The sequence below is a fragment of the Sorex araneus genome, chromosome 1 (genome assembly GCF_027595985.1).
Source record: "Sorex araneus isolate mSorAra2 chromosome 1, mSorAra2.pri, whole genome shotgun sequence".
NCBI lineage: Eukaryota > Metazoa > Chordata > Mammalia > Eulipotyphla > Soricidae > Sorex > Sorex araneus.
This window is the reverse complement of record NC_073302.1, coordinates 129636215-129663954: the sequence shown is the minus strand read 5'-3', so window position 1 is coordinate 129663954 and position 27740 is coordinate 129636215. Positions and strand designations below refer to the sequence as shown.

Below are 27740 nucleotides of genomic sequence, written 5' to 3'. Positions count from 1 at the left end.
TGGAGAAGACAAGTGCTCTACCTGCCATACCCTCGCTTCAGCCTCTCAGTGTATTTTTTTAAATTCTTCATCAAGTTTTTCTTCCTATTCAGGGACTTGATTATTATATTGTTCCTCTTGAACTCATCCTTAAATCCTCTGGTATGCTATTCATTTCTTTTCAAAGTTTTTTCCATGTTCTGTTTTCTAGCAGTTTCCTGCATCTCACAGTGCCTTGATATTTTCACTCTGCTGCTGCTATTCTGCTGTTATTGCATTTTTTGGTTTTTGTTTTGGGGGCGCAATAGACCTTCTATTGCATTTTTTGGTTTGTTTCTGTTTTGGAAGCACACAAGACTGTTCTGCAGACTTAATCTTAGCTTTCAGAGGCTCAGGGAGGACACTATATGGGATGCTGCTGGGGATCGAATATGTGTCAGCCCCAGACCCGTGTGGGACCCGAGCCGTACCTGCTGCACTTACCTGCTGCACTCAGGCGCATCATATCACTTACCATGCTCTTTATCTTTGTCATTTACGATGATAGTGTTCTCAGGAGCTTTGCTGACTACTTGTGCCGTTGTTTCCTTGGGCACTTTAACCATCCTCAGCATGTGTCACTAAGCTCTGAGAGTTTACAGAACTGGTTGCTACTGGTGGAACCTTAAGTGTTACTGTTTTCACTTACTTGGTGAGTTTCTCAAGGTCCTCTCCATTGTGTTTTCTGTTTCTGCTGCGGTGGAGTGAATCTTGTAGTTAACTCCGTGTGTTCTGAGGGATTAGGCCGAGTGTTGCTCTTTTTCGTCTCTCTGTCTTCAGCCAGTCATAGGGAGTAGTAAGTGGGACTGAGTGAGGTGTGGTGAGCAGAGCTGCCGTGTAATTGTGTATGTGGCTCCGTGCTTCAGATGTGGACGTGGGCCAGCTGAGATGTTGGAGGGCGTCAGGCATGGACACTGCCAGGTCCCAGCTGGAAGGAAGGGGAAACTGCTTCTGGATCCAGAAAGTTCCTGGCATGTCAGCCGGAAGTTTAATGTCACTGGAAGGGTTGAAGCAGAGGCTCAGGAGATGTGGAGATAGGCCTGCTGAGAAGATGGTGGAGGGGCCTGGCATTAGTAGTACCTGAGGCTCTTCGTGTTCCTGGAGCGAGCAAAGACCATTGGTCTACACTAGCACGAGACAGGGGCAAAAGGAGATGTTACTGGCGCCCGAGTGAGCAAATCGAAGATCAACGGGATGACAAGTGACAAGTGTCTTTTTAAAGTGGCTGTGAGACTGTGTATAATAATCCCTTGATGGGCACTTAATAGTTTTTCCGATGGAAATCTTTGTTCCCTCTCATTTTGAACACCTAATAGATAAGGAAAATCTTAGATAATCTAGAAAGTAAATTTGTTTTTCCTACTGAGTTACCATCAGTTACAAAGTTATACTCATAATTGAGTTTTAGGCACACAGTATTCCAACATCTATCCCTTCAGCAGTGTCCCCTCCCCTCCACCAGAGTTCCCAGTGTTCCTCCCTCTCCTCTGTGGCAGGCACTTTTCCTCTCCACCATTGTTCTAATGTTTCCTTTGGAGAGTAAATTCTTCCTATGAATGTTTGGCTCCAAATACAGATGTCATTAAATTATTTTAGGAACACTATGTTTTATTTGTTGGTTTTAGTTTTTGGGCCATACCCAGTGGTGCTCAGGGCTTATTCCTGGCTCTATGCTCAGGGATTGCTTGGGTGCTCAGGGACCATATGGGGTGCTGGGGATTGAACCTGGGTTGACCATGTGTGTAAGGTAAGCACGTTACATGCTGTGCTATCACTCCAGCTCTTAGGAACACACTTTTTGATGTTAAATAAACATATGATAGTTATGCATCACTAGGTGATACATCTGAAATTCATTATAATTATAGTATAATTAAATTATCTATGTGAAATTAACTTTGAGCCCCCGGGTTTATATATCAAGCCTTTAATTGGACTTTTTAGGTTAAAGAATTCAACATGACTACAAGTATTGCTGAATCTTAACCTTGAACATGAGATTCAGATTCTAATTTAACACTAATTAAATTTGTTAGTTTGTGGAGTGGGCTGGAGTGATAGCACAGCAGGTAGGGCGTTTGCATTGCAAGTGGCCAACCCAGGTTGGATGCCTCTGCCCCTCTCGGAGAGCCTGGCAAGCTACTGAGAATATCTCGCCCGCACGGCAGAGCCTGACAAGCTACCTATGGCGTATTCGATATGTCAAAAACAATAACAAGTCTCACATGGAGATGCTACTGGTGCCCGCTCGAGCAAATCGATGAGCAATGCGATGACAGTGATAATAGTGATACAGTTTGTGGAGTGAGATATTTGTGGATTTCTAAGCAGTAGTTGCATTTAAAAAAAAAAAAGTTCTAGCTATTTTTATGACCTTGCATCTTAGAAATTCTGAACAGAAAAATCATTGAACTCATGAATTATCTTTGCTTCTTTTACAGATACTTGGATGATATTGATGATGAGATGGACCCAGAGATAGAAGAAGCATATGAAAAGTTTTGTTTGGAATCAGAGCGTAAGCGAAAACAGTAAAGCTAAATCTCAGCATATCAGTTTTATAAAGCAGTTTAGGTTGTGGTGATTTAGCAGTCCACAGGAAACAAGAAAATTTGTCATACCAAATTAAGGATGTTGAGTTATGTTACTAATGTATGCAACTTTAATTTTGTTTAACACTATCTGCCAAAATAAACTTTATTCCCTATAACTTAAAATGTATATATATATAATAGTTTATTATGTACAGTTAATTCCACTGTTTTGGCTGCAATAAAATCATTTTTGAAATAAACGTTGAAAGTAAATTTTGCTAGCTGGCTAGAAAGTTATCCTTTAAATTCTACTTTCCTTGAGGGAAAAGTTTTAGTCTGGAAATACATATTACTGCAAAAATGTAGCATTCTTTTTTTAGATATGAGTGTCATAGCTTCCATTTAGTTTTACATTGGTGTCTCAATAAATTTGTTTTCAAATATGAATCACAATCATTAAATTCTTTACCGTTAAAGTTTTAGACTATATCATTAACAACTGACTTACCTACCCAGCTGCTATTTGATACCAGGGATTTTTAAAATGTCATTAAAAAAATTAGAACTCCCAAGTAAACTAAGATTCTTTATTGAGGGTTTGCAATTCTATAGTTGCTTTTTTTTGTTGTTTGTTTGTTTTAGCCTAACTTCATTTTCTTCAAACCTAGAGCTTTATTTGGCCTTTTCATTTTTATTTTGTAGCATGAGTTGCATTGACTTTTTTACTGGAGAGTTTTATGTCACTCATGTTCTCATCGGCTTTATAATTGATACACCTTAAAGATCAATTTTCTAATACTTTTACTATAATGTGGTACACCTTGGCCCTAGTATTTTTATGTAATGTCAAATCTTTTTTCCAACTAACTAAAAAGTAAAACTTATGTACAAAAGGATTGCTTGTAAATATGCATGTAAATAGTTAATAACCCACTGTTTTACATTTGGTACATCTGTGTCTGCTAATGCAGGTGGCTGTCTCACTTTTCTGCTTGTTTCTTCAGTCTGAATTAAAATTAGACTTTGAAAATAAAATTTAAATAGTTTTGTTTCCTCTTAAGTTTTTGGAGTGATATCCTGGTATTTAAAAATTTTTTTTGTTGAATTTGTTAACATGATATAAAATTAAGGTATCAAATCAGAAAAATTATTTTAAGATATACTTTATTCAGTGTCTATTGAATAAATTAATAACAAATAAGTCAACTTGGAGGAACTAGCAAATACCTTCTAAAACTTAGATTCTTTATTGATAAAGCAAATTATGTATATGGGCTTTGAAAATTATAGCTCAGAATGATTTTTTTTTTCCATAAGGGCTTGTGTACCATGGTGGCTATTACCTTAATCTGCAGTTCTGTGGAGATCATGCTCATTTTAATTCAGTATGGATAGGAGAAAGTTGTAAAAAAGGACAGTGCTCCCATCCAGAGGCTAAGTAGTGTGCTAAGGGAATATAAATTCTAACAGTTGCTAATAGGAAGAACTTTTTTCTGTTCTGCTTTTTTTTGTTGTTTTTTTTTTGGGTCACACCTGGTGATGCACAGGGGTTACTCCTGGCTCTGCACTCAGGAATTACCCCTGGTGGTGCTCAGGGGACCATATGGGATGCTGGGAATCGAACCCGGGTGGGCCGAGTGCAAGGCAAACACCCCACCTGCTGTGCTATTGCTCCAGCCCCTCTGCATTATTTAATAAGGCCTCAACTAGGAAAACTAAGGACTGCGGCAACTCAAACTGCCAGCGGCTATAATCAACCTGGAGTCTTCGCTCACCTCACTCATATTCTGAATGAATGGAAACTGTCACTTAACCAAAACCACATAATATAGTTTGCTCATGTAGGTTGGATATCTTGAAACATGGCATTTTGGGAGGCGGTAACCCTGGGAAAGACCCGAGAAGAAGTTGTATTTTGAAGCTGTACATGGGTTGTCTCTTGGCCCTAAAGTGAGTTGCTGGACAGGAGGGCATTAAGGAATGTGTGGCAATGTTCTGTCTTTTGGGTTTTGGGTTTGTTTTTTTTTAATCAGGAAAAGAGAAGTTTATTTGGAATAGCAGACTTTGAACTTTTGAAAATTTGGAGAGATTCTGAAAAAGCTATAGTTTTATTTTTAGGTTGAATGCTGTCAGAACAGTGGTGATTCTATCTGCTGTTCATTCAGTATAGGGAGTATAGGGAAGACAAATGAGCTGAGGTTATTTCTAACTTTTAAAAAATAGGTAACATTTAGCAATGGAACCTGTTTAGGAGAAAGAGTAGAAAAACCTGTCTAAGAATAAAGGATAAAGCTAAGCTGCTTAACTGTTGATGTTTAAATATCAGCTTAAATAGAAAAACAAAAAGCCTTGCCGTTAATCAGGCTTGACACAGAGCCAGCTGCAGTATACAGGCAACCTTATCGTGATGGCTATAAAATGCCATCATGAGCCTACCTTGTGTGACCTCTGCTTTATTACCAGTGAGGCCCTCAGCTAGCTTCGTTTGTTACCATATAACGCTCGCCTTATGACAGCATCGGGTCCCTAGTTAATTATCTAGTCCTATTGGCAGAAATAGCATCCAAAACAAAACTGACCTCCTTTCTCTAAAAGGAGACTTTAGAATGCTTCATCAATGTTTATTCAGTGGAAAGAATTTTATTTTATTTTTTCTTTTTCAGTTTTGGTCCACACCTAGAGATGCTCAGAACTTAATTTTTACTCTGCACTCAGGAATCACTCCTGTCAGTGCTCGGGGAACTATATGGGATGCTGGGGATTGAATTGAACCTGGATCAGCTCCATGCAAGGCAAATGCCTCACCAACAGTACTATTGCTCCAGCCCTGATGGAAGCAAATCTTAACCCTCCCCATGTGGAGTATTGTACCCAAAGTTCCTCTGGAATGTTCTCCTTCGTACATCTCATAATACAATTTTGTCATATTTAGGTGTGAGCCTGGTGGTCTTTGCTTGACAATATTTGAGTGGATATAAATAAGGTTATGAAAGCTACTGCTGCATTTTGCCAGGTTGGCCAAGTCTGGGTGTACCTGCTGCTGCTACTTGCATTGAGGCTGTTGAGGGCAGAATTCTAGTAGATTTTTCATCGATACAAATTATAATCACTACCTTCACCCCAGTGTTCAGATACTTCCCACTCTCTCTGTGCCCTTTACCCCTTAGCTCATCACTTCATAGGTGAAGAAATGGCTTCATGCAAATGTTCAGAAATTTAACTTCTTTTTTTCCAATACAGGAAATTCCACTCATTTAAAGCCAGTTATTAAGTATGTTAGAATCCTATCCCTGCTTACTCTCAAGAACTCTATAGTTATTTGGCCTTCATTTTTGCAAATAATTTATTTTTAATAGGAGACACACACACAGTCAGTGCTTGGAAGACGCATGGAGATGTTAGCCTATCCGTGCAGGCCTCATGGTTTGGTTCTATTGGAGTGATGCTGGACTGAGGCCAAGTGATGCTTGGAAGTCACCCAATAACGCTTGCAACTGGGGCAGGGAAACAGAAGTGACATAAGGTGCTTGATGTAAATCAAACCCAGAACCTAGTACATGTGTGGCTTCTCTCCACCTCTTTGAGCGATCTCCTTGGCCCTTTTGCTGTGTATTTCTAATTTTAATTTTTTAGTTCTTTTTTGAAAGGCAGTGCTGGGAATTGAACGTAGGGCTTATTAAATGCCATACAGATGTTGCTGAACTACATTTCCAGTCCCTGCTCTATATTTTTTAAATCTCCCAGTTCCTTTACCCCTTTGCATGCTGTAGAGTATGCCATTCCTCTCATTAAAAGAAATTTGGTTCTCACATTTCTCTCCAACTGCAACCCTATTTCAGCTTTCTAGTCCAACTTCTTACCAGTTGTTTGGTTTTTTCGTTGCCTTACCTCCAATTTGCTCTTCAGGCTCACGGTTTGACTTCTGTTCTGCCATGTAACAGACCTCACATCAAATCAATGAAACTTCCATGTCTCTAAGCCCAGTAGAAATTTTATTCTTTGACTTGACTTCTAGGCATTTTCTGACACTGTCAAGTGATACCAAGACTAAAAACCTCTAGGTGTCTAGAATATTTAGTAGCTTTTTAAAAAAATAAATCTTTATCTGATGTTCCAATAGGGTTTTATTTTCTCTATTGTCATTTCTCAAAGCTCAGACATAAGCATTCTTTTCCCATGCCACAATAATTTGTGTAGGCTACTTCATTCTTTTCTGTAGCCCAATAGCTATTAAATTTTGTTTCTTATTTCCAAATTATAATTTACTAATTTGTTACTTTTACTGAGAAGACACTAAATTTAAGTCATGCTGATTCTTAAATTTGGTTGTCTTTCTACATCCCCTAATTGATGATTCTGCCACTTTTCCACTTGTCTTCCAAGAAACCTTAGAGTTGCTTCTAATTTCAACAGTACAACCATCACTGACAAGTTAATCTACATATTTGACCATTTTCCCTCCATCCTCACTGCTTAGTTTTGAACCTCAATTGCCATCGTTTATCCTGTTGTTTTTTCAAAAGCCAGAGCTCCCATTTTGAGGCTTTTATCCTACCATCCTTTCTCCACTCAGCACTTCCAGGAAACTTTCTAGACCTTTCTATAGTGGAGTGAAGGGGGAAAGAGTTGGTAGTACTGTACGGCATAAATTAGTATTTTTATTTCATTGTATTAGTATTTGTTACAGATCAAGGAAAACATGATTGTGTGAGGCTACCTATTTTATAGTTTAAGATAGACGCTAATTGGCATATCAAACATTTTTAAATGAAAATGAATTTAAGGAGTTGCTTCTCCCCATCCTTGATTAAAGCTCCATTGGCAGTTACCACCACCTTTAAGGAAAAGCCCATAGCCCACAAGATCTGACTCTGTTGAGACTATACCACCCTTATCTCCTTGCCGCCTCTACGGCCTGTCCATCATACTTGAACTACGTCATTGGAAGCCTTGAAGGGGCCAGATCTCTCCTCCGAGTGCCAGGGCTTTTTCCTGATGATCATCCTGTGCCAGAACCGGCTTCCCGCGCTCCCCGCGCTCTGCAGAGGCTGGGCCTCGGCGCGGGCCTGGGTTATCCCCGGGGGACTTGCCACCACGTGATACACCGTCTTTCCCTCTGAATCTCTAGTTTCCGTACACATCCTCAGGGAATTGCGTTTGCCTAGCCTTCCAGCTCAGACTCTCCAGAAATACTGTATTTACTCCTAACGTCAGTAAATACCAATTTGACTTCTGACAAAATGAGGCAAAGAGGTCTTTGTTTTAGTCCAAGGCGCTGTTTTCCCAGTAGCTTGCAGGGGGGCGAGGGTGGGGGGGGTGTTCATTGTTAACGATGATTTAAGTGAGCGTTGCCCTGTGAAAACTTTAACGCGTGGTGAGTTCAGGGTTGGCCCGTCAGAATGTTAAGTGCTCACAGCCTTGAGCAGAAGGAGGTCAGGGAGAAGCAGATCCCTCCCTGTGGGGTGACGGTCAGAAAGGCGTAGTTAGCAGGATGCCGGACTAGGACGTTTGGCTTCCACTTCCGGTTCCGTCCTTCTCTCTCTGGGAGCACGACGGGGCGTGGCCCCGCGGCGGACGGCGCGCTGTGGGCGGGACTTCCGGTCTGGCATTTTCCCAGACCAGGAAGTCCGCAGGCCTCGGAGGCGGGAAGGTTTGAACGGCTATTGGCCGGCGTTTACTTTATGGAAGCCGGGTTGGCGCGGCGGCTGCTCTCTTGCTACTCGTACTTGACGAACTTCACGGTCGAGACACGCTCTGTGCCCTCATCCTTCTACAGTTGCGATTGTTTTCTTTCGTCCAGAGACGTTTGTTGGTCTTCTGTCAGTTTCCAGAACCGGCCGCGGGGAGTCGTGGGCATGCGCAGAAGCTGCGACTTTGAGCCTTTTGCAATTTAAAATCCGAGCTGCTGTTGCCGAACCTCCTTTCCACCGCTCGGTGTGAGTCCTAGACGTGGAGTGTCTTTTGGGCGACTCCTTTTCTGTAAATAGGTATCGCCCTTTGGAAAAGAGGGTTCTCACTGACGCCGGGAGCTGACTCGTGGGGTTTTGTTGGTTCAGCTGACGTAGTGGGTGGGATGGTTGACAACACAGCTCAACAGGTAGGGATAAGGGATAAGGCTGGAAATGAGGGTTGGAATCGAATGTGAGTTTTTCACAATTTTTTTTTTTAGTTCACGATTTCTTGCTTTCATTATTTAAATAAGGAAACTAATGTTCAATACGCTTTTTTAAAAAATCCCCAAAGTTACTTCTTCCCCAGTTAGAAAAACGTAACTTTTCCCAACGGTTTTCTGAAACGTAGGCGTCTAAATTGGTGTCAGATTTAATAGATCTACCTCCCTAGGGAGGGTGGGGTTGGGGGTGACAAATGGCTTAACTCTAGGACCCTGCCATGCAGTGCTGCCGACCAGCTGTGCAGGAGGCCACCAGCAGATTTATTTTTCTTGTCTTTTTGCTATTGCTTTTATGCTGAAAAAAGACCAATAACTAAAAATAGGAAATGGGATTGCCTGGGAACCGTGGCGTCCCAATTTTAATTTTTGTTCTTTAAATACAAGTAAAAGGAAAGGAAAGTGCTGAGAAGAATGAACAGTGTCACATATTGAGCAGTTGAAGTACGAGGAAGAAAAATGTTGACTGTTATGAAATACTTCTAGCAGAAAAGTGGAGGAGGAAATGGGATTGAAGGCTGATGGAAAAGTGGATAGTGGTGGCTATCACGCTTTAGAAGTTTACTGGTCTGACAAAGATAAAAGGAAACGTGGTGGGCCAGAGAGGAAGTACAGGAGAAGGAAAGCACCTCATCTAAATGAGGGGTAAACTATTAATGGAAACTGTGTATGTGTGTGTGAGTGTGTGTGTGTTTCTGTTGGGAATCACCCAAGTTGAAGAACGTTGGAAAGGACAGTGCCCCAGGAGACCAGTGTTTGAAAGGAATCAAGATTTATTCCGCATCCTTAGCACGACATCCTTAGTGCTAGGCACTTTGCAACTCTTCCTTTTTTTTTTTTTTTTTGCTTTTTGGGTCTCACCTGGCGATGCACAGGAGTTACTCCTGGCTTTGCACTCAGGAGTTACCCCGGGCGGTGCTCAGGGGACCATATGGGATGCTGGGGATCGAACCCAGGTCGGCCGTGTGCAAGGCAAACACCCTACCTGCTGTGCTATCGCTCCAGCCCCGCAACTCTTCCTATTTTTATTTAGACTTTTGGGTTACATCTGGCAGTGCTCGGGGCACAATTCTGGCTCTGTGCTCAGGGATCATTCCTGTCAAGGATCAGGGGACCATATGGGGTGCAAGCGATCAAACTTTGTTTGGCAAGCGCCCTATCAGTTGTACTAGCTGGCCTCCCAACTATCCCTGTTTTTATTTAATTTATTTATCTCTAGTTTTGGGACCACACCTAATGCTCAGGAGTTACTCCTGGTTCTGTACCCAGGAATCACCTGGCAGTGCTCATGGACTATACATGGTACCAGGAATTGAATCCTGGTCAGCCACTGGCAAAACAAGCGCCTTACCTACTGTACTATTCTCCAGTCCCCCACCCCCATCCCTATTTTTAAACAAAGCGACAAATAGCCAGCAGCTAATAGTTGGTAAATGGTGGAGTAAGAATTTGTTTTTTGTTTGTTTTATGGGCCATACCTACAAAGAGATAGCATCTTCATGCAGAGAATTGAGTACCCTCTCTACTGCTGATCCTGCTTGATCCTTGGCATCATATGGTTCCCTGAGCACTGAGCCAGGAGTTGCCCCGAAGTACCAGATGTGGCTCAAACCACTCCTCCCCTGAATTAAAAATACAAAGTATATGCAAAGGCAATATATTTTGCTTATGTTCTTAGAAAATGCATCCATTTATTTGGATAAAACTTGATGCACCAAAAATATCTGCTACTGTTTCCTGTTTCTTTTAGTATTTACTTTGGAAAGACATTTTATTCAAAGTCAATAGAAATGGCGGCTGAAGTGCGAATGGTACTTTATGAAGATGATTCTGTGCAGGTTCAATATGTTGATGGTTCCAGATTGCAGCTTTCTCCATGTGGTTCTGAATTTTTGTTTGAAAAGGCGCCTCTTGCTTCAGCACATCCTTTAGAACAACCTGGAAGAATTCATCAAAGGACACATTTTGTTATTAGCACTTACAGAGTGAGTAAAAATGATAAAAACTGCTCTTTTTAATATCAAAATACGGTTTAGATGACCAGAATATGGAAAGTAGCACTATGGATTACTCTCATTCTCAATTTAATTTTTTGGTTTGGGGGCTATACCTGGTAGTTCTCAGGGCTTATGCCTGGCTCTATACATACCCCTTACCTACTGTACTATCGCTTTGGCCCTTTGAAATTGATTTTAAAATCATTTCTTATGGTTACATTTTCTGTTTTGCTATGTAGGAACAACTACAACGAGCCCTTGAGTTTAGAAACTCTTATGCTACTTTTCCTTTTTTATCTGAAAGCATCATCCCTTCTGAAAGAAAAAAGGTAACTGTTTTAATTTAATTTGGGAGGGTGGAGGGTTGGGAACCACATCAAGCAGTACTTAGGGCATACTTCTGGAGGTGCTGGGGCACCGTGTGCAGTTCTGGGGACCAAATCAGTATTGCTACATGCAAGGCTAATGTCTTAACCCCTGTACTTTTAAACTTGATTTTAATGTTTTTGAGGAATAAATTAGTAACTTACTTTAAAAATAAAGTAAAGTAATGCTTTATTTTATTTGGGTTGTTATAGGGCCCACACCCAGCAGTACTTAGGGCTTACTCCTGACTCTGTATTCAGGGATCGCTCCTGGTGGGCTCAGGAACCCTATGGTGTGCTGGGGATCAAACCGGGGTCATCTACATGCAAGGAAAACAGGCCCCCACCCCCGCTGTACTATTGTTTTGGCCCCAAAGTAATGCTTTATAAAGTAATATTCAAAGGCAAGTCATTAGGAACAGATAGATTAATACTTAGTCTTTGTATTCATGACTTGACCCGGATAAAATGCTATAGGCTATAAAGGCCTATATTTTTCACCACATTAGTATTTTGGACACTAGTATTTGACTCAGGCACTGAAGTTACATAGATCTCTCCCTTTTTTTTCTTTCTGCAGCCAACAATTATACAGAAAACTTTTTGGTTTTTTTTGTTGTTTTTTTTCTTTTTGGGTCACACCCAGCGATGCTCAGGGGTTACTCCTGGCTTTGCACTCAGGAATTACTCCTGGCAGTGCTTGGGTGACCATATGGGATGCCGGGGATCGAACCCGGGTCGGCCGCGTGCAAGTCAAACGCCCTACCCGCTGTGCTATCGCTCCGGCCCCCAGAAAACTTTTTGGATTGGCAACTTTTTAATTCTCAGAGGGGTCAAAATTAAGAAATTACATGACTAGGGGCCGGAGCGATAGCACATCGGGTAGGGCGTTTGCCTTGCACGCGGCCGACCAGGGTTCGATCCCCGGCATCCTATATGGTCCCCCAAGCACCGCCAGGAGTAATTCCTGAGTGCAAAGCCAGGAGTAACCCCTGAGCATCGCTGGGTGTGACCCAAAAAAAGCAAAAAAAAAAAAAAAAAGAAAGAAATTACATGACTATTTTTAGTATCTCGTGTTGTTATTTGTAAATATATAATAGAGATCTGTAATATTTCAGAATCAAAATGTGTTTGAGTTCCCTGGGCAAGAGGAGCACTTCTTTAAGAATTAAGACAGGACTTGTCCCCACCCAGACTTGCATAATCCAGATGAGGTTTTCAGCCTGATGGAAAGTTGTGGTAGCTGGTTATTTTCAAGCATGGGTTGTCTTTGGCTTGCCAGCTAGAGTTTCATCTTTCTTTCAGTGATGGATGGGCATGCTGGAGTCTCTGGATATCCCTGAGACCTGACAATAGACTTCCAGTTCTGTTTGGTTTTCATCCATGTTATCTATGTTTTTGTTATTGTTATTTTTGTGGGTTTTTTTTTAATATAATCACTACAAACTATCTTTGTCTTCAGTGAATATTTCCTTTAATTTTAGTGTACTAACATCTGTACATTAGGAAGCTCTCTAAAATTGAGACTTGTTATTTGTAAATTTAGAGTTTTACATAAATACATGAAATACTTTGTGTAACATCTATAGGTTGAATGAAGAGCTACTATAGTCCTGTTAATTACTACCTTCTAGTGTAATTCGTTGTTTAAAATGTTACTGCTGTTACTGGCACTTTATACATATTATCTTATTTACTATAGTTCATGTGATAACCCTTTGAGATAGCATTTCCCAAATGCTCTTTAGTGTTTCTAGGACTGTTTATTAAATGGTAGTTCTCTTTTCCTTCTGTATTGGACTATTAGGTATCACATGTAACGTCTTAGGATGTGTTGAGTCTGTTTCTGTTGTTCCACCAATTGATGTTGTTTGCTTTTTGTTTTAATTTGTTTTGGGGCTACACCAGCACTGTTCAGAGGCTGTTCCTGCTCTGTGCTCAGGAGTGACACCTCATAGTGCTTCAGGGACCGTAGGTGACAGTGCCAGGGATTCTTACCAGAACTGGCCACATGGAAAGCAAGTGCCTTCAACTCTGTACTATCCCTCCAGCCCAGTCAGTGGTATTTATGGTAGTTCCCAATCAGTCAGGTTTGATTGCTTTTAAGGTAATATATTACAATCCTGGTCCTCTCATACTTAAATTTTTTTTAGAATAGACTTCCGAGAGGAGCTATAAATCTGTTTATCTTTTTTTACCAAGATTTGTGTTTGGAAAAAAAATGAATTGTTGGGGGCTGGAGTGATAGCACAGCAGAGAGGGCGTTTGTCTTGCACGTGGCCGACCCGGATTCGATTCCTAGCATCCCATATGGTCCCCCAGCACTGCCAGGAGTAATTACTGAGTGCAGATCAGGGGTAACCCCTATGGATCGCTAGGTGTGATTCAAAAAGAAAAAAAAAAAAATAGAAGAATTGTTTGCAGAAAATACTAACTCTCTTTCTTCTCTCAACTCAGTGTATATTCATTGACATCACAGAAGTGAGATGGCCCGGACTTAATATTGATGATGGCTTGATATCTATGCAGAGTGGCACCGTGATGATCTCATCTTTAGATGGGCATGCATATCTTTGCCTGTCAAAGTCTCAGCATGAATTTACAGTGCATTTTTTATGCAAAGTGAGCCAGAAGCCAGAATCATCTAGAGTACTATCAGAAAAAAATAATCAAGCCCAAAAGGATAGACTAGTGGAACAGACAGGCAGAGTCTGTACATATGGGAATTTATCAAGACGGAAACTGAAGAATAAAGAAAATGAACTGTGTTGTCAGACCATGAAGTCCACAGACCCTCTCGAGAACTGTGTAGATGCAGCTGAGTGGAGGGAGAAGCTGCCTTCTCCGGCTGTGAAACGCACGTGTCTATACACGTGGGTAAAGCAGTGCTGGTCCGTTGCTGCCTGCCCGGAGGAATGGAAGTACCCCTTGTCTTTAGCCCTTCGTTTTCGTAGCAAGAACAGCAGACAGTCTGAAACGGATGCAGATGTCACCCAGAGTAGCGTTTTAACTTCTGGTGTTTCAGAGGAAAAAGGAAAAGAGATTTCTGTCCTCCCAAGGGCCCTATTACTTAGCTGTCCTGTCCCACACCTGCACAGGTAATGAAAGGATTTATTTATGAGTTTTTGTCAGAACCAGTTTTTACCTACAGGATAATTTTTCCTTCTAAAGCACCTGATACTATTCAGAAGGAAAGTTACTCAGCTGATAAATGATAGTAAATAATTCCCCTGGCAAATGTGTTGCTCATATACATAGTTGGGAGGTTGTTCAGAAGCCAGTTTCCCGAGCAGCCTTTGCAGGCCGCTGGTGCTTAGTCCAAGGAGGTGGCGCTGCTCGGAGCAGCAGGGCCACCAGGGCTATTGTCCCGGTGACTAAGCTGTCCTGGGACTGAGTGCAGGGCCTGCCTGCAAAGCATCTGTTACTGCCCTTTGAGGTAGCTCCCTGTTCCCTGCCCATATTTTGGGGGGAAGTGGGGCTGAGAGATGGGGACATTCCACACACCTGGCTCTGCTTATTTTTATTCCTGGTGGCCTTAGGGATCTTACAGAATGCCAGGGCTCCAATTTGGACCAACTCCATGTAAGGCAAGTGCCTTACCCACTGTACTATCTCTCCAACTTTCCTTCCTACGTTTTAAACTTGGTCTACATGCATTGAACATTTACGGAGGATTAACTTTAAGTACTTTGTTCATTAAATACAGGGACTAGAGAGGTGACTAAACCACAGCCTTTTCTAAAAATTTAGAATCAAGTGGAGGTCATGATTCTAAATATGCCAAAAACAGTAACAAGTCTCACAATGGAGATGTTACTGGTGCCCGCTTGAACAAATCGATGAGCAACGGGTTGACAGTGATAACAGTGAAGTTAAAACAAGGACAAATCTTATAATACTAACACTATTAGTTTCACTTCTAAGGATAATTATGTGATCATCCAAGATTAATAGCCTGTATTTTGTCTTTCACAGGTGGAATTTCTGTGATTCACTTTTACAGGAAGAGTCAGATGAGGAATATTCCTATCCTGAACTAGTGAAAGTGGTTTGGTATAAGGGTGTTACATATAGGTAAGACATTTGGTTCAGAGCTAACAGAGCTGACAGTGTCACCGAGGAGACAACACTAGCCTTGCTGGGATTCCTATAAGAGCACATAGGTAGACTGGGGCAACTGCGTCCTGATTTTGGTCCTGAGTTCTATTGATTACAGAATTAATTTTATTAATGCACACAAGAGTCTTAATGTGCACAAATCAGCCACAAGTTTTATGTGACAACACCAGAATCCGTGTGGAGTTAGTTTTTTACTGGAGGTTACTTAGGAAACCCCTTCCAAGCAGTGGGAGTCTGGCTACTTGTTTGAATTGTTTTCATAAAAAGTTACCGAATATAAAATTGGGAAGGAAGTTAGGTAGCTAAAGGGGAATTTTAGGGGCTGGAGCAATAGCACAGCAGGTAGGGCGTTTGCCTCGCACTCGGCCGACCCAGGTTCAATTCCCAGCATCCCATATGGTCCCCTGAGCACTGCAAGGGATAATTCCCGAGTGCAGAGCCAGGAGTAACCCCTGAGCATTGCCGGGTGTTACCCAAAAAGAAAAAAAAATAAAAGAAATTGTTGGGCCAGAGTGATAGTTTAGTGGGTAGGGCATTTACCTTGCATGTGGCCAATCCAGTTTCAGTCCCTGGCATCCCATATGGTCCCCTCAAGCACCATAACAAGTGGTCCCTGAGCACCACTGGGTGTGGCCAAAAGCAAAAACAAAAAGGAGGGAGGAGGAGAAAGAAATTGTTACAGATTTGGGTTACTGCTACTATTTTTGGTTCATGTTACAGATTTTTTATTCAATAAAAATATTGAGGAATATTTTTAATAAAATTAATAAACTTCTGGTTAAAAAATAAAGTTTTGTTGGGTAAGCAAAAGACCATATTTCTTTGCTTAAAGAAATATCTTCATGTATGTTTTCATCTCAGTTAAATTTTTTAAAAAGTAATAATTTTTCTTCCTTAGACTTACTCATAAAAATGTGAATTCTATAGAAATTTATCCTGGAGATGGGTCTGTTTTCAAATCAGAAGGAGCTTATTTGGGGAACTTTTTTACATATTACTATAGTCAAGAAGGATCAGAAGAGGTAAGCTGACAATGCAGTTTCAGTTGTTTTAAAATAATTTGTGATCTGTATATTTATATGAGACTGGCAAGCTCCCCGTGGCATGTTCGAGATGCCAAAAACAGTACCAACAAGTCTCACAGTATTTATATGAGAAGTTTGATCTTTAACAATGCTTACTCCTCAGCAGTCTGGAGATTGAATGCAAAGTTACTGCCAACACAGGTGCAGTTAATTATTAGCAACTTTACTTTTACTATGTTCTCATCTTTTAATCTGTCAACTGTTTGCCTAAGCAATTTGTGTTTTTTCAATTACTTTTTGCAATTTTGGGGGTTGGATACCATGCAGGTAGGGCATATACTTTCCCAGTCTGTGTTTTAATCAGAAACTAAACCCTCTTTTGTCATGGCATTAATAATCACTAAAGCCAGCAACATTGTATTGATTTGGATTAATATTTGCACATTAAAAAACATATTTTGTCACCATGTAATTGTTTGCATGTTTTAATGCATTTTGACTTTTACATTTTTATATACAATTAAAAAGTTAAATAAGATTATTTTGTCATTAAAAAGAAAGAAAGAAAGAAAATAATTCCCATTGATCATTGAATTTCTCGAGTGGCCTCAGTAACGTCTCCATTTTTTTCTAGCCCTGAGATTTTTAGAAGCCTTTCTTTACTCGTCCTTTCCAGTGATGCCGCATTGGAGGCTCTTTCAGGGTCAGGGGAATGAGACCCATCACTGTTACTGGTTTTGGCATATGAATACGCCTTGGGGAGTTTGCAAGGCTCTCCCATGTGGGCAGGAAACTCTTTGATGGTTTGCCAGGCTCTCCGAGAGGGAGAACTGGGCTATAAGATGTCACTTCTGGGAGCTTGGTTTTATAGTTGCTGGATGTTGGCCATTGGTGGGATTACATGGCGCCTGGGGCAGTCCCTGGGTGTGACCACCTAGCTACTGGAAAATGGGGAATCTGGGCAGAAGAGGCCCAGTCCCGATTCAAGCAGCCTTGGAGGTCTCAGCCCCAGGTCCCACACTGGGTTCCTCTGCCGGTACCTTCATGTGTCAGGCTTGTCCAAATGTGTGGAGAGGAGCCTTGAGCATGGCTGTGGCTAGGCTCCAGAGGTCTTCGGCCACAGGAGCTCTGCTCGGGGTGGGGAGGGAAACTGAAGCCCACCCCCTTCAAGGCACCCTGGGGAAGACAGTCAGGCACAGGGGCAAGAGACTCTGCCACTAATAGCAATAAAACAACTCAATATTTTGATATGTTATCTAATGTAAAAGGACTGGAGTGATAGCACAGCGGGTAGGGCATTTGCCTTGCACGCCTGGGTTTGATTCCTCGATCCCTCTCAAAGAACCCGGTAAGCTACCGAGAGTATCCTGCCTGTACGGCAGATCCTGCAAGCTCTCCGTGGCGTGTTCGATTTGTCAAAAAACAGTAATAACAACAAGTCTCACAATGAAGGTGTTACTGGTATCCGCTTGAGCAAATCGATGAGCAACAGGGACGACAGTGCTACAGTGCTAATGTAAAATGAGGATTTTTGTTAGTCTTATTTCCAATTACTCGCATCTGGGAAATACAAGTTAAAAAAACAACATTCTCATTCATCGACTTGCTAAATATATAAAAGATTGATAGGGCTGGAGTGATAATACAGTGAATAGGGTTCTTCCCTTGCATAAGGCTGGCCCAAGTTCAATCCCCAGCATCTGCTATGGTTGCCTAGCACCAGAGCCAGGAGTAAGTCCTGATTACTGCTGGATGTGTCCCTAAAATTTAAAAAAAAAAAGAAAGATTTTTTTAAAGTAGCAAAATGGTATATTTGTGTAGTTAAATAATTATTTTAAACTATACAGTTGATTTTTGTTATTAAAGGGATAATGAGTAGGAAAAATAATTTTCTAATCAAGTTAATGTAAGTGTAGCCAATATTTAAATTTTGCAGGAAGTTAAAGGTTGTTAGAGCTAGGGCTATATGAAGAGCACATGTCTCTTTGTATCACAGTCCCAATACACACAGAAAAGGCTATTTATTAGAATACAACTTTTGAATGAATAGGGGAAATGATAAACTACAAATAGTTTTAAAAATATCTTAATTGTATTCCTTTTATAGGCCTTAGATTAAGTTAAAACAACTACTTGCCTTGCCACTTTATAATATTTCCAAAAAATTGTAATGCTAGTTCAATGTCCAAAACTTATTAATGAGTTTTTTTTTATTTTAAACTAATTTCAGAAAGAAGAGAAAATGTATTCAGTAAATAATCTTCCTCCAGATAGACCAGGAAGTCTGTTCTCTGTGAATTCTGTCATCAAACAGGCAACTAGGTAAGTTCTATACATTGAGCGGAGTCCACTTAGGGTCTAGATTCTGCCCGCCCGCACGACAGAGCCTGGCAAGCTCCCTACCCATGGCGTATTCAATACGCCAAAAGCAGTAACAAGTCTCACAATGGAGATGTTACTGGTGTCCGATCGAGCAAATCGATAAACAGCTGGATGACAATGCAGTGCTACAGAGTAGTAAAGATTTCTGAGAGTGTACAGAAGATAAAGTATAATTTGGTACTTTGCTTCATTTGTCTTTCTAATTCTCCTAAATAATTAATCTGAGGCACCCAGAAGAATGAAAGTGTTATTGAGTTAAAAGGTTTTGATGGTTTGGGGGCCAAAAAAGCTCCTAAATACTCATTGGTGCTCAGGAATCACTCCTGGTGTCACTCAGGGCACTAGGTTTACACAGAATGTATGTACCTGAGATATACTTTAACTAGTTGATCTTTTTCTCCACTCCAAAATTATTATTTTCATAAACATTTTAGCAAGCTCCAAACTAGAGAAGGAGCAGAATTTGTAACAATTGATTACTCTTACATTAATCCCAACCTTTCAGGTATGGTGACTATAAACTTAAAAAAGAATATCTGAAAACTCTGTTTGGAATTACATTGCTGAAAATAGCAATTTCATTGCTAAAAATAAGCAATAACCTTAACTAGGTAAGATTAACACTAAGGGGAATAATAGTAGTAATTTTCTTACATATTGGCCATGTGGGCGGGCAAAGAGTTCTAAACATACATTAAGTTAAAATTCATTACTTGCCTAAAATGTCACATGACAAGGAGAATGGTTTGCTAGGATTGGAAAATGATGTCATTTAAAAATGTTCAAGATTTTTGTTGTTGTTCCTCATAGAATTCTTCAACATTGTGCCAAGATGAGGCTTTCTTTAAGCCATAATTATCGCATATGCTGCTGGAAAATGGTATGTTAAAATTGTTTCTAAAGCAAGTTGGTTGTTTTTATTTTGTTTTGGTTTGGTTTTGGTTTTGGTTTTGGGGCCATACCCAGCAGTGCTCAGGGTCTGTTCCTGGTTCTGATCTATTCACTCCTGATGGTGCTTGGCGACCGCTGTGTTGTGCTTGGCTGCTTTCGAGGCCCTAGACTAGCTCACCCCTGCCTTCCGATTACTGTGAGTCATATAAGAAATCATTTGCAACATGATTGGTATTCCGAAAGATATTCACTTACTACATAAACTGCAAAATCAGACTTTTGTGTTATATATTACATAATTTTTTTCTAAATAGAGGAAAGCTAGGGGAGTTAATTTGAAGTTTTAAGAACACAGTTACTATAAAGATAGTGCAATATTCTGCTCTGTTTTCTTGACTGAAAGTTCATTCCTTAGGGGTCCAGGAGAATAGCTCCATGACTTAGAATGCATGCCTTACAAGCATTTGACGAGAAGTGCAGTCCCTGATACCACCACACACACACACTCAGTGTTAGTTCTCCTAGCAGCTTTGCTGCCTGTGGTCCCTACCCCATAAGCAATTTTCATCCACACTAAACCGTATATGTAAGACCCGCAGAAGGGTATGGTCCCTGGTGAGCACCACAACCCCAAACTTGGGGAAGAGTAAATATTTTAATGCTGCCCTGGAGGAATTGATTCATAGACTTTGTTTTCTGTCACTAGTACTAATTTAATTATGGGTTTCTCTGCTGGTTAATTTGTTTATAATACTCCTTTGGGTCTTCATATCTGAAAAAGTTAAAGCATATTTAAGAATTTTATAATATTCATTATCTGAATCAGAATCTGAAGTCACATGAGTAATTTTGTTTGGAGGATAAGTTGTACCAGCAGAAGACCAGGGGCCACTCTCGCACTTGTCCTGGATGTGCACACTGGTTGATTCATGAAGTGCTGGACCCAGCAGTGGAGGGCAGTTGGTGCCCTGTGGTGTGCCCAGCAGTGGAGGGCTGTTGGTGCCCTGCAGTGTGGTCCTGTTCAGGCCTAATAGGATGCCCCCAAAGCCACACCGGGTGATGTTTGGGGGCAACTAAGATTACATCCAGATGAAGTTACATGGGGAACTACTCAGTGTGGGGCATCGAACTTAGGGTCTCTTAGTTTCAGCCTTGTGCTCAAGGACTTTGAGCTCTCTCGCTGGCTCCCTACAACTTAAGTTTAATGGATGAGTAACTATTTCCTGGTGTTTTTATTTACTTGTTTGTAGGCACCTGGGATAAGTGACAGCATTGTACTGCCTTCGCTTTTGAGAGAGTCACTCATACCTAGTGTGGGAAGAATTCTTGCATACTCTGATGACAAAGTACATGCTATGTTTTTAGATGGCACTACTCTAACCCTAAATTGGAACTTTGGCTCTCTTACTGAAAAAAAACAGGTATGTTTAAAGCTAAAGCTTATTTTGTATTTGTTGAAAGAATGTAGTACTTTATTTACATTGTTTTATCTTATTTTATATTTTGAAATTAAAAATCTGTCAGATTTTATGAATCTCACCAGATTTCCTAGCAACAATCAGAAAACTGACAAAAAGTAATTCAGAGAGGGACCAATATTTTTTGTTCTTAACCTATAGAGGAGTAGTAATTTAATACTATCCAAATCCATCTGAAATATAACTATTAGTCAAATATATTTATTTCTTTAATGAATAAGTTAGATTTGTTTTACTTTTTTTTGTTTGGTTTAGGATAATAAAATGTACATTTCACTTTACTTCTTAAGGTAAATCAAGGTCTCAGTTTAGGTTGGTGTAAGTTAACTTTTCCTGATGGACATGATCAGTTAATTCAGATTGAACACCCTGGGCCACATGAAAGGTACTGGAAAGCAATTTTTAATGTAATTTTTACACTAATAAAAAATTTAGTTGTCTAAAATTTAGAAAGCAGATGTTCACTTGGTCATCTGTGTGGACATTTTCATGATAAAATTTAGTGAAATTAATTTTGCTTTAAAAACAAAGAATTTAGATATTTGAATTTGAACTTCAAATGAAATTTAAGTCTTATTCTTAAATATTACTTTACTAATCATGTGAGTAAATAATTCTTATTCTTGATAAATATATGCCTTTCCTCTTTCTAATGAAAGAGATTCAAAAATTGCTCAAGAATAAAATTACCCAATAAATACCATTTTACTCTTTACCATTTTATTGTCTTTTCCATTTTAAATATTTCAATAGATACCATCTGTGTTCTTTCATCGAGTATTTCCTCAATGTATTCAATATAGATATGTGGCAACAGTAATATCATGGTGCAGAAGGCTGGCCCAGACTAGTCAGAGAGCTGTGCCCGCACATCCTTCACCCGTTCTTGAAGAAAACTGGTATTTATACTTCTTTTAAACTTTCTGTACAGAACCGCAAGCTATACTCAAAAATTATAATGTCAATGGGGCTGGAGCGATAACACAACAGAGAGGGTGTTTGCCTTGCACGAGGCTGACCCAGGTTCGATTCCCAGCATCCCATATGGTCCCCCTGAGCACCGCCAGGAGTAATTCCTGAGTGCTGAGCCAGGAGTAACCCCTGTGCATCGCTGGGTGTGACCCAAAAAGCAAAAAAAAAAAAAAAATTATAATGTCAAGCAGGAAACATTTTCCCAAGAAGATGTCTAGGTTACATATTTCTAGCTCCTATAATGTTTAGTTTTTGTTTTTTGGGGCCAACCCAGTGTTGCTCAGGGACTACCCCCTCTCCCCCACAGGCCCAGCTCTGAGCTCGGAGGTTGCAAGGAGGACGTGTGGTGCTGGGGATTAAACCCAGGCCTTCCACATGTAAAGTGTGCAGTCAGTCCAGTAGGCCATTTCTTTGACCAATTACGTAAGGGAGTTAAGGGGTGGAACCTCCCAAACTACACTCAGGAGACATGGAAACTTCCCAGCGATTCTCTGGGCTGGTGGTTCAGTGCTAGTACCTGAAGATATGGTGCTACTCAGGCTCTGCAGTGCCAGGCATTTCCTGGGTCACCCTGGTGGTGCTTAGGGGGCCTGTGTGGCTCCAGGGTCCATTAGAACTGACTGTGTGCAAGTCTTGTACCTTGACCCCTCTACTATCTGTCATACAACGTTTAGCTTTAGCTTTAAAATTGTCTTTAATCAGGTCATAATTTATTGCAAATTTTTTCTAAAGGTCAGCATACATGGCTGTGCTCAGCATACACCTGGCCCTGTCTCAGAGTTTACGTTTTGTGTAAGGGATTGAGTTCAGGATTTCACATATATATAGCCATATATGATTTATAAATTTTCTACCGCTTATATCCCTAGCCCTCAAAATGGATAATTCTTTTAATGTGATTAATCTGTCCTGATAACTGAGAACAATCTCCAGAAATTTCTGAGATTTCTGAAAAAAGATCCAGAAATAGCCCTCTGCCCCGGCATTGCCAGATGTGTTCCAAAACTCCCCCAAAATAAATAAAATTCTTAGCTTTATGAAAAAAAAAAAAAGGAAGTGTGTTGAATTGAAATAGTACTTACTTTTTTTTTTTTTAAATATATACAGGTCTGTAGCTTCTGAACTTGAAAAGATAAAGAAATTTAACTGTATCCTTTAAACAAATATATTATCCTGCATAATAATTCCCTTTATACTTGAGGTTAGTTCATGACTGTGTTTTATTAATCCATGTATATATTGAAAGGTCTTCCCACATAATGTTTTAAGATTGTAATTTAAGGTGTACCTTGTCTACAGAAGGTACATCATGTCAACTTTCATACTTTTTGTTAAGCTTAAATTGGGCAAAGGATATAGTTAAGGTCTCCTAGGAGATTTTTCACATATATAATTACATTCTAAAGCAGTATTTTTTTTTTTTTAATTTTTGGGTCACACCCGGCAATGCACAGGGGTTACTCCTGGTGCACTCAGGAATTACCCCTGGTGGTACTCAGGGGACCATATGGGATGCTGGAAATAGAACCCGGGTCGGCTGTGTGCAGGCAAATGCCCTACCTGCTGAGCTATTGCTCCAGCCCCTAAAGCAGTAATTCTTTTTTTTAATTATTTTTATTAATTACTTTTTTTTTTTTATTTTGCTTTTTGGGTCACACCTGGCGATGCACAGGGGTTACTCCTGGTGCACTCAGGAATTACCCCTGGTGGTACTCAGGGGACCATATGGGATGCTGGGAATAGAACCCGGGTCGGCTGCGTGCAAGGCAAACGCCCTACCCGCTGTGCTGTCACTCCAGCCCCTAAAGCAGTATTTCTTAAACTTTTCCTCTCTGTGGCACCTTTTTCAACACTGTTTCCTTCTTGTGCTCCCCTGTTCTACCAGTTGACCCCCTAGACTTGTGACATGGCCCCCCAGTTTGTAGTTTTTACCTGTGTCCTCCTTGGAATATTCTGGGGGCCCACAGAGGGCCATGTGGCCCCTGATTGAAAAATGTTGTTCCAAATTATGTCTGAGACTTATCTGACTTTGCCCTCCCCCTCCCCTTCACACATATCATTTATTTTTTCTTTTTTTTTTTAAGTTTAGTCCTTTGGGCCTGGAGCCGTAGTACAGCTGGTACAGTGCTTGCCTTGTACGTGGCCAACCCAAGTTCAATTCAGCATAACATATGGTCCCCCGAGTCTGTCAGCAGTGATTCCTGAGTGCAGAGCCTGCCCTGAATGAGCCAGGTGTGGTCTAGGATAGGGCGTTCAGCCTTTCAATAGGCCAGACATATGCCAGGCATACTTTGCATGCAGGCCAGATCCTGGCTTCATATGGACCCACCCTCAGCACCACGAGGAACAACCTTGAACCCTACAGGGTGTTGTTCTGTGCCCCCCACCCCCAGCCCCCAAATATAAATTTCAGCTTTGTGGGGCTGGAGTGGTAGCACAGCGGGTAGGGTGTTTGCCTTCATGTGGCTTTCCCGGGTTCGAATCCCAGCATCCCATATGGTCTCCTGAGCACCGCCAGGGGTGATTCCTGAGTGCATGAGCCAGGAGTGACCCCTGTGCATCGCCGGATGTGACCCAAAAAACAAAAAAAACATAAAATAATTTCAGCTTTGTTGTGATGTAATTGACAAAATTGTAAAATATCTTTGGGAATGTCATTTTTATTATTTATTTAGATTTCTTATACTTTATATTTAGTTTATTCCCAGGCCTTAAGTTTTTGCTTCTTTAGTTTCTTCTGTGTTATCTTTTTTTCTTCTGTACAACTTCCTCTTCACATTTAGGAACTTTTTCTATCAGAAACATCTCAGTGTGGCACGGAGAACTCATGTAGGGGTTAGTCTGCCATGGGCCCTATAAATTCTACACCGCATCTTGGATGCTTTGTTCACCTGGATATCTCAGTGATCATCTACATTCAGACCCGTAAGTCCAGCATTACTTTCTGCATTTTTAAGCATGTGCAGTAAAAAATTCACTCTTTTTGAGCCAACGACCTTACGTCTAACCCCGTTGTTTGGCCTGTGCACCTCTACCAGTGCCACCAGTGTAATGCCGGAAGGGCACACACTACTTCTGCAGAGTGATGTCCTTCGAATGTTTAGTGACTTTTCAGATATGCATGCCCTTGGTGGCCTGAGCTGTCTCCTAAGTGTTCTTGAAGTGAACATAAAGGTTTGAGTTTCTGGGTTTGCATGTTTTCATTAAGTTTTCTGGGACTAGCGGAAATGTGCATCATCTTGGGACCACAAGATGTTCTCAGAAGAAGAGCAATGGTATTGGGAGAATTCTTGAGGGAGGGGGTGTTGTTTATTTTTAATCTTTTTAAAAAAAAATTTTAACTTCAACTATATTCAGCTATAATCGGCAAAACAAAGTGGTGTTTAAAGTAGGGCGGGAGAGACAGTACAGGGGATTAGGCCCTCACCTTGCATGTTGCCTATGTGGTTTGATCCCTGACACCCCATGTGGCTTCCCAAGCACCACCAGGAGTGACCCCTGAAGACAGCCTGCTGTGGCCCCAAACCCCCCTCCTAACAAAGAAAAAAAATCACGAATCACAAAAGCCCGTTGATCATCGAATTTCTTGAGCAGTCTCAGTAACCTCTCCATTCCTCCTATCCCTGAGATTTTAGAAGCCTCTCTCTACTCGGCCTTCCCAACGATTCCTCATTGGAGGGTTAGGGGAAGGCGACCCAGCTTGTTACTGGCTTTGGCATATGAATACACCATGGGAAACTTGCAAGGCTGTCCCATGTGGGCAGGAAACTCTCAGTAGTATGCCAGTTTCTCCCAGAGGGAGAAGTAGGTTATAAGATATCGTGCTCGAGTGCTTCTGGGAGCTTGCTTTTAAGTCTCTGGATGTTGGCTGTTGATGGGATTACACACACCTGGGTTCCTCTGTCGGTACCTTCATGTGTGAGGCTTGTCCGAACATGTGGAGAGGGGCCTTGAGCATGGCTGTGGCTAGGTTCCGGAGGTCTTCGGCCGCCGGGAGCTCTGCTCGGGTTGGGGAGGGAAGCTGAAGCCCATCCCCTCTGAGGGGCCCCGGGGAAGACAGCCAGGCGTGCGGGCAAGAGGCTCTCATGTTTGGATTGCAAGAAAAAAAATAGAATACTTAAGTAAGTAACCCAACATGCATAGACAGTGTGAAAGGATTATCCTGCCTCATTAATTCACATGCACAAACATATATACCAGGTGTGGCCTTCCCTTTTTTTCTGAGGGGGCCCACAGGTGGCAGTGCTCAGACCTGGTACCAGTGATCAAACCTGGGATTCCTGCATGTAAAAAAGCATGTGCTTCCCAGCCTGCTCGCAGATCCCCAGCCCCCTTTTTAAGTGACAGCCTCTGAATTCCACTTTCCCGGTAAACCTCATCCACGTAATGCAATATTATCAACTCAAGTCAGCATGCTATACAATAAATCCTTATTTATTTTTATAGTTGATAGTTTAGGCTCTGAATCTTTCCCTATTTTTCCCATCTCCTCTGCCTTAGACAGTCTCCTTTCAGCAACCTGTGTCTGAATTTGATGATTTTTTTTCACACTTGCAAGGCAAGTGCTTTTATTTCTTTTTATTTTTTAAGACAAGTGCTGTACTGATCTGATCAGCTACAACTCTGACCCTTGAATTTATTTTGTAAATCAAATCTTTCTGTGCTGATTTGGTTATGGATATATCTCTCAGGAGGAAGTCTTAATGTTGAAAAATTAGATACTGGGTCCAAACCTTTTATTTATGTATTTATTTATTTATTTATTTTGATTTTATTGAATCACTGTGAGATAGTTAGAAGCTTTCATGTTTGGGTTACAACAAACCTTTTATAGAGAGAAACTGGGAGTGTGAGTTCCCTCATGATTTTATGTTGCTGTGCTGGTGGCAAAAGTTTATGACAAAGTGTATTCAGCTTCTCCTACCCATTTTTCTGCCAATCAAGTTATTTTCTCAATTGCCTGATGTGTAAGGGGGTCACACAAGTCATTCCTTTCTTTCAGAGGGAATTCTTCCACGAACAGACGTGGGCTCAGTGTGTCTGTGGGAGACTGAGATCAGAAAGTCTGAGAGAATCAGACGGTTTTTCTGTAGTCCTGCTCAAGCAGTAAAGTAGCTAAGCAGCAGAGGACAGATTCCTTTTTCACCCTAGCTCATTTTGTTTTGGGGTTACACCTGGCAATGCTCAGGGAGTAACTCCTGGCTTTGTACTTGAGTCTCTCCTGGAGATGTTCTGGGGACCATATGGGATGCCAGGAATTGAACCTGCATTGGCCATGTGCAAGGCAAGCGCCTTAGTGTACTACCTCTCAGCTCTTCATTTTTATACATAAAAAAGGTTTGTTTTTGTTTTTTTTTAAATCCTCTTCCCTTTCCTCCTCTCCTCCTCTTGTTGCAATGACCAGGGATCACACACAGGGATTTTGGTGCTTTCCGGAGGTTCCCGCACTTGGCTGTGTGCTTGCACACTTAGTCACGGTGCTTACTGGGAGCCTTGCTGTTAGTTGTGCTTACACATATGCCCACTGCTGGCACACTCCCACACACCTGGCATGGGAGCACTCGACATTGCACTTGTCACAGTGCCAGAGATCCCAAATAGATTTGTAGAATCACACTGCCCACACCTGGGCAGCACCAGGAATCAGCTCACGGCCATATACCTGCAAGGGAGGTACTTTTGTCACCATCTGCAGACCCCCAGTCTTTTTTTGAGGGAGGCAGCACCCTGGCAGTGGTGCTGGAGATCTCTAGAGCCTCTGTTGCCAGCCAAATCGGCTCCAGCCCTTTT

The 27740-nt window shown here is 41.2% G+C and overlaps 3 protein-coding genes and 1 pseudogene across 5 annotated transcripts in view; 3 read left to right on the top strand and 1 right to left on the bottom strand.

The window, feature by feature from the left end:
• The window catches only part of PAIP1 (poly(A) binding protein interacting protein 1), a 32950-nt gene extending 29338 nt beyond the window's left edge, over positions 1-3612 (top strand). For all 3 annotated transcript variants that reach the window (XM_055121174.1, XM_055121171.1, XM_055121173.1), the window contains exon 11: positions 2460-3612. In XM_055121174.1, the coding sequence (XP_054977149.1) occupies positions 2460-2553 (94 nt within the window). In that variant the 3' untranslated portion in view covers positions 2554-3612. The remainder of the gene's footprint in view (positions 1-2459) is intronic.
• Positions 3613-8035: 4423 nt separating this feature from the next.
• The window catches only part of C1H5orf34 (chromosome 1 C5orf34 homolog), a 23031-nt gene continuing 3326 nt past the window's right edge, over positions 8036-27740 (top strand). The window contains exons 1-12 of the mRNA XM_004608413.2: positions 8036-8486; positions 10472-10706; positions 10958-11047; positions 13541-14181; positions 15059-15157; positions 16101-16224; positions 18458-18549; positions 19420-19489; positions 20751-20921; positions 21269-21363; positions 21782-21877; positions 23058-23098. Of these exons, the coding sequence (XP_004608470.2) occupies positions 10512-10706; positions 10958-11047; positions 13541-14181; positions 15059-15157; positions 16101-16224; positions 18458-18549; positions 19420-19489; positions 20751-20921; positions 21269-21363; positions 21782-21877; positions 23058-23098 (1714 nt within the window). The 5' untranslated portion in view covers positions 8036-8486; positions 10472-10511. The remainder of the gene's footprint in view (positions 8487-10471; positions 10707-10957; positions 11048-13540; positions 14182-15058; positions 15158-16100; positions 16225-18457; positions 18550-19419; positions 19490-20750; positions 20922-21268; positions 21364-21781; positions 21878-23057; positions 23099-27740) is intronic.
• On the bottom strand, positions 24649-25160 carry LOC105942997 (60S ribosomal protein L17-like; annotated as a pseudogene).
• TMEM267 (transmembrane protein 267) overlaps positions 24717-27740 on the top strand; it is a 24887-nt gene continuing 21863 nt past the window's right edge. The window contains exon 1 of the mRNA XM_055147030.1: positions 24717-24875. The gene's annotated coding sequence lies outside the window, so the exon portion shown is untranslated. The remainder of the gene's footprint in view (positions 24876-27740) is intronic.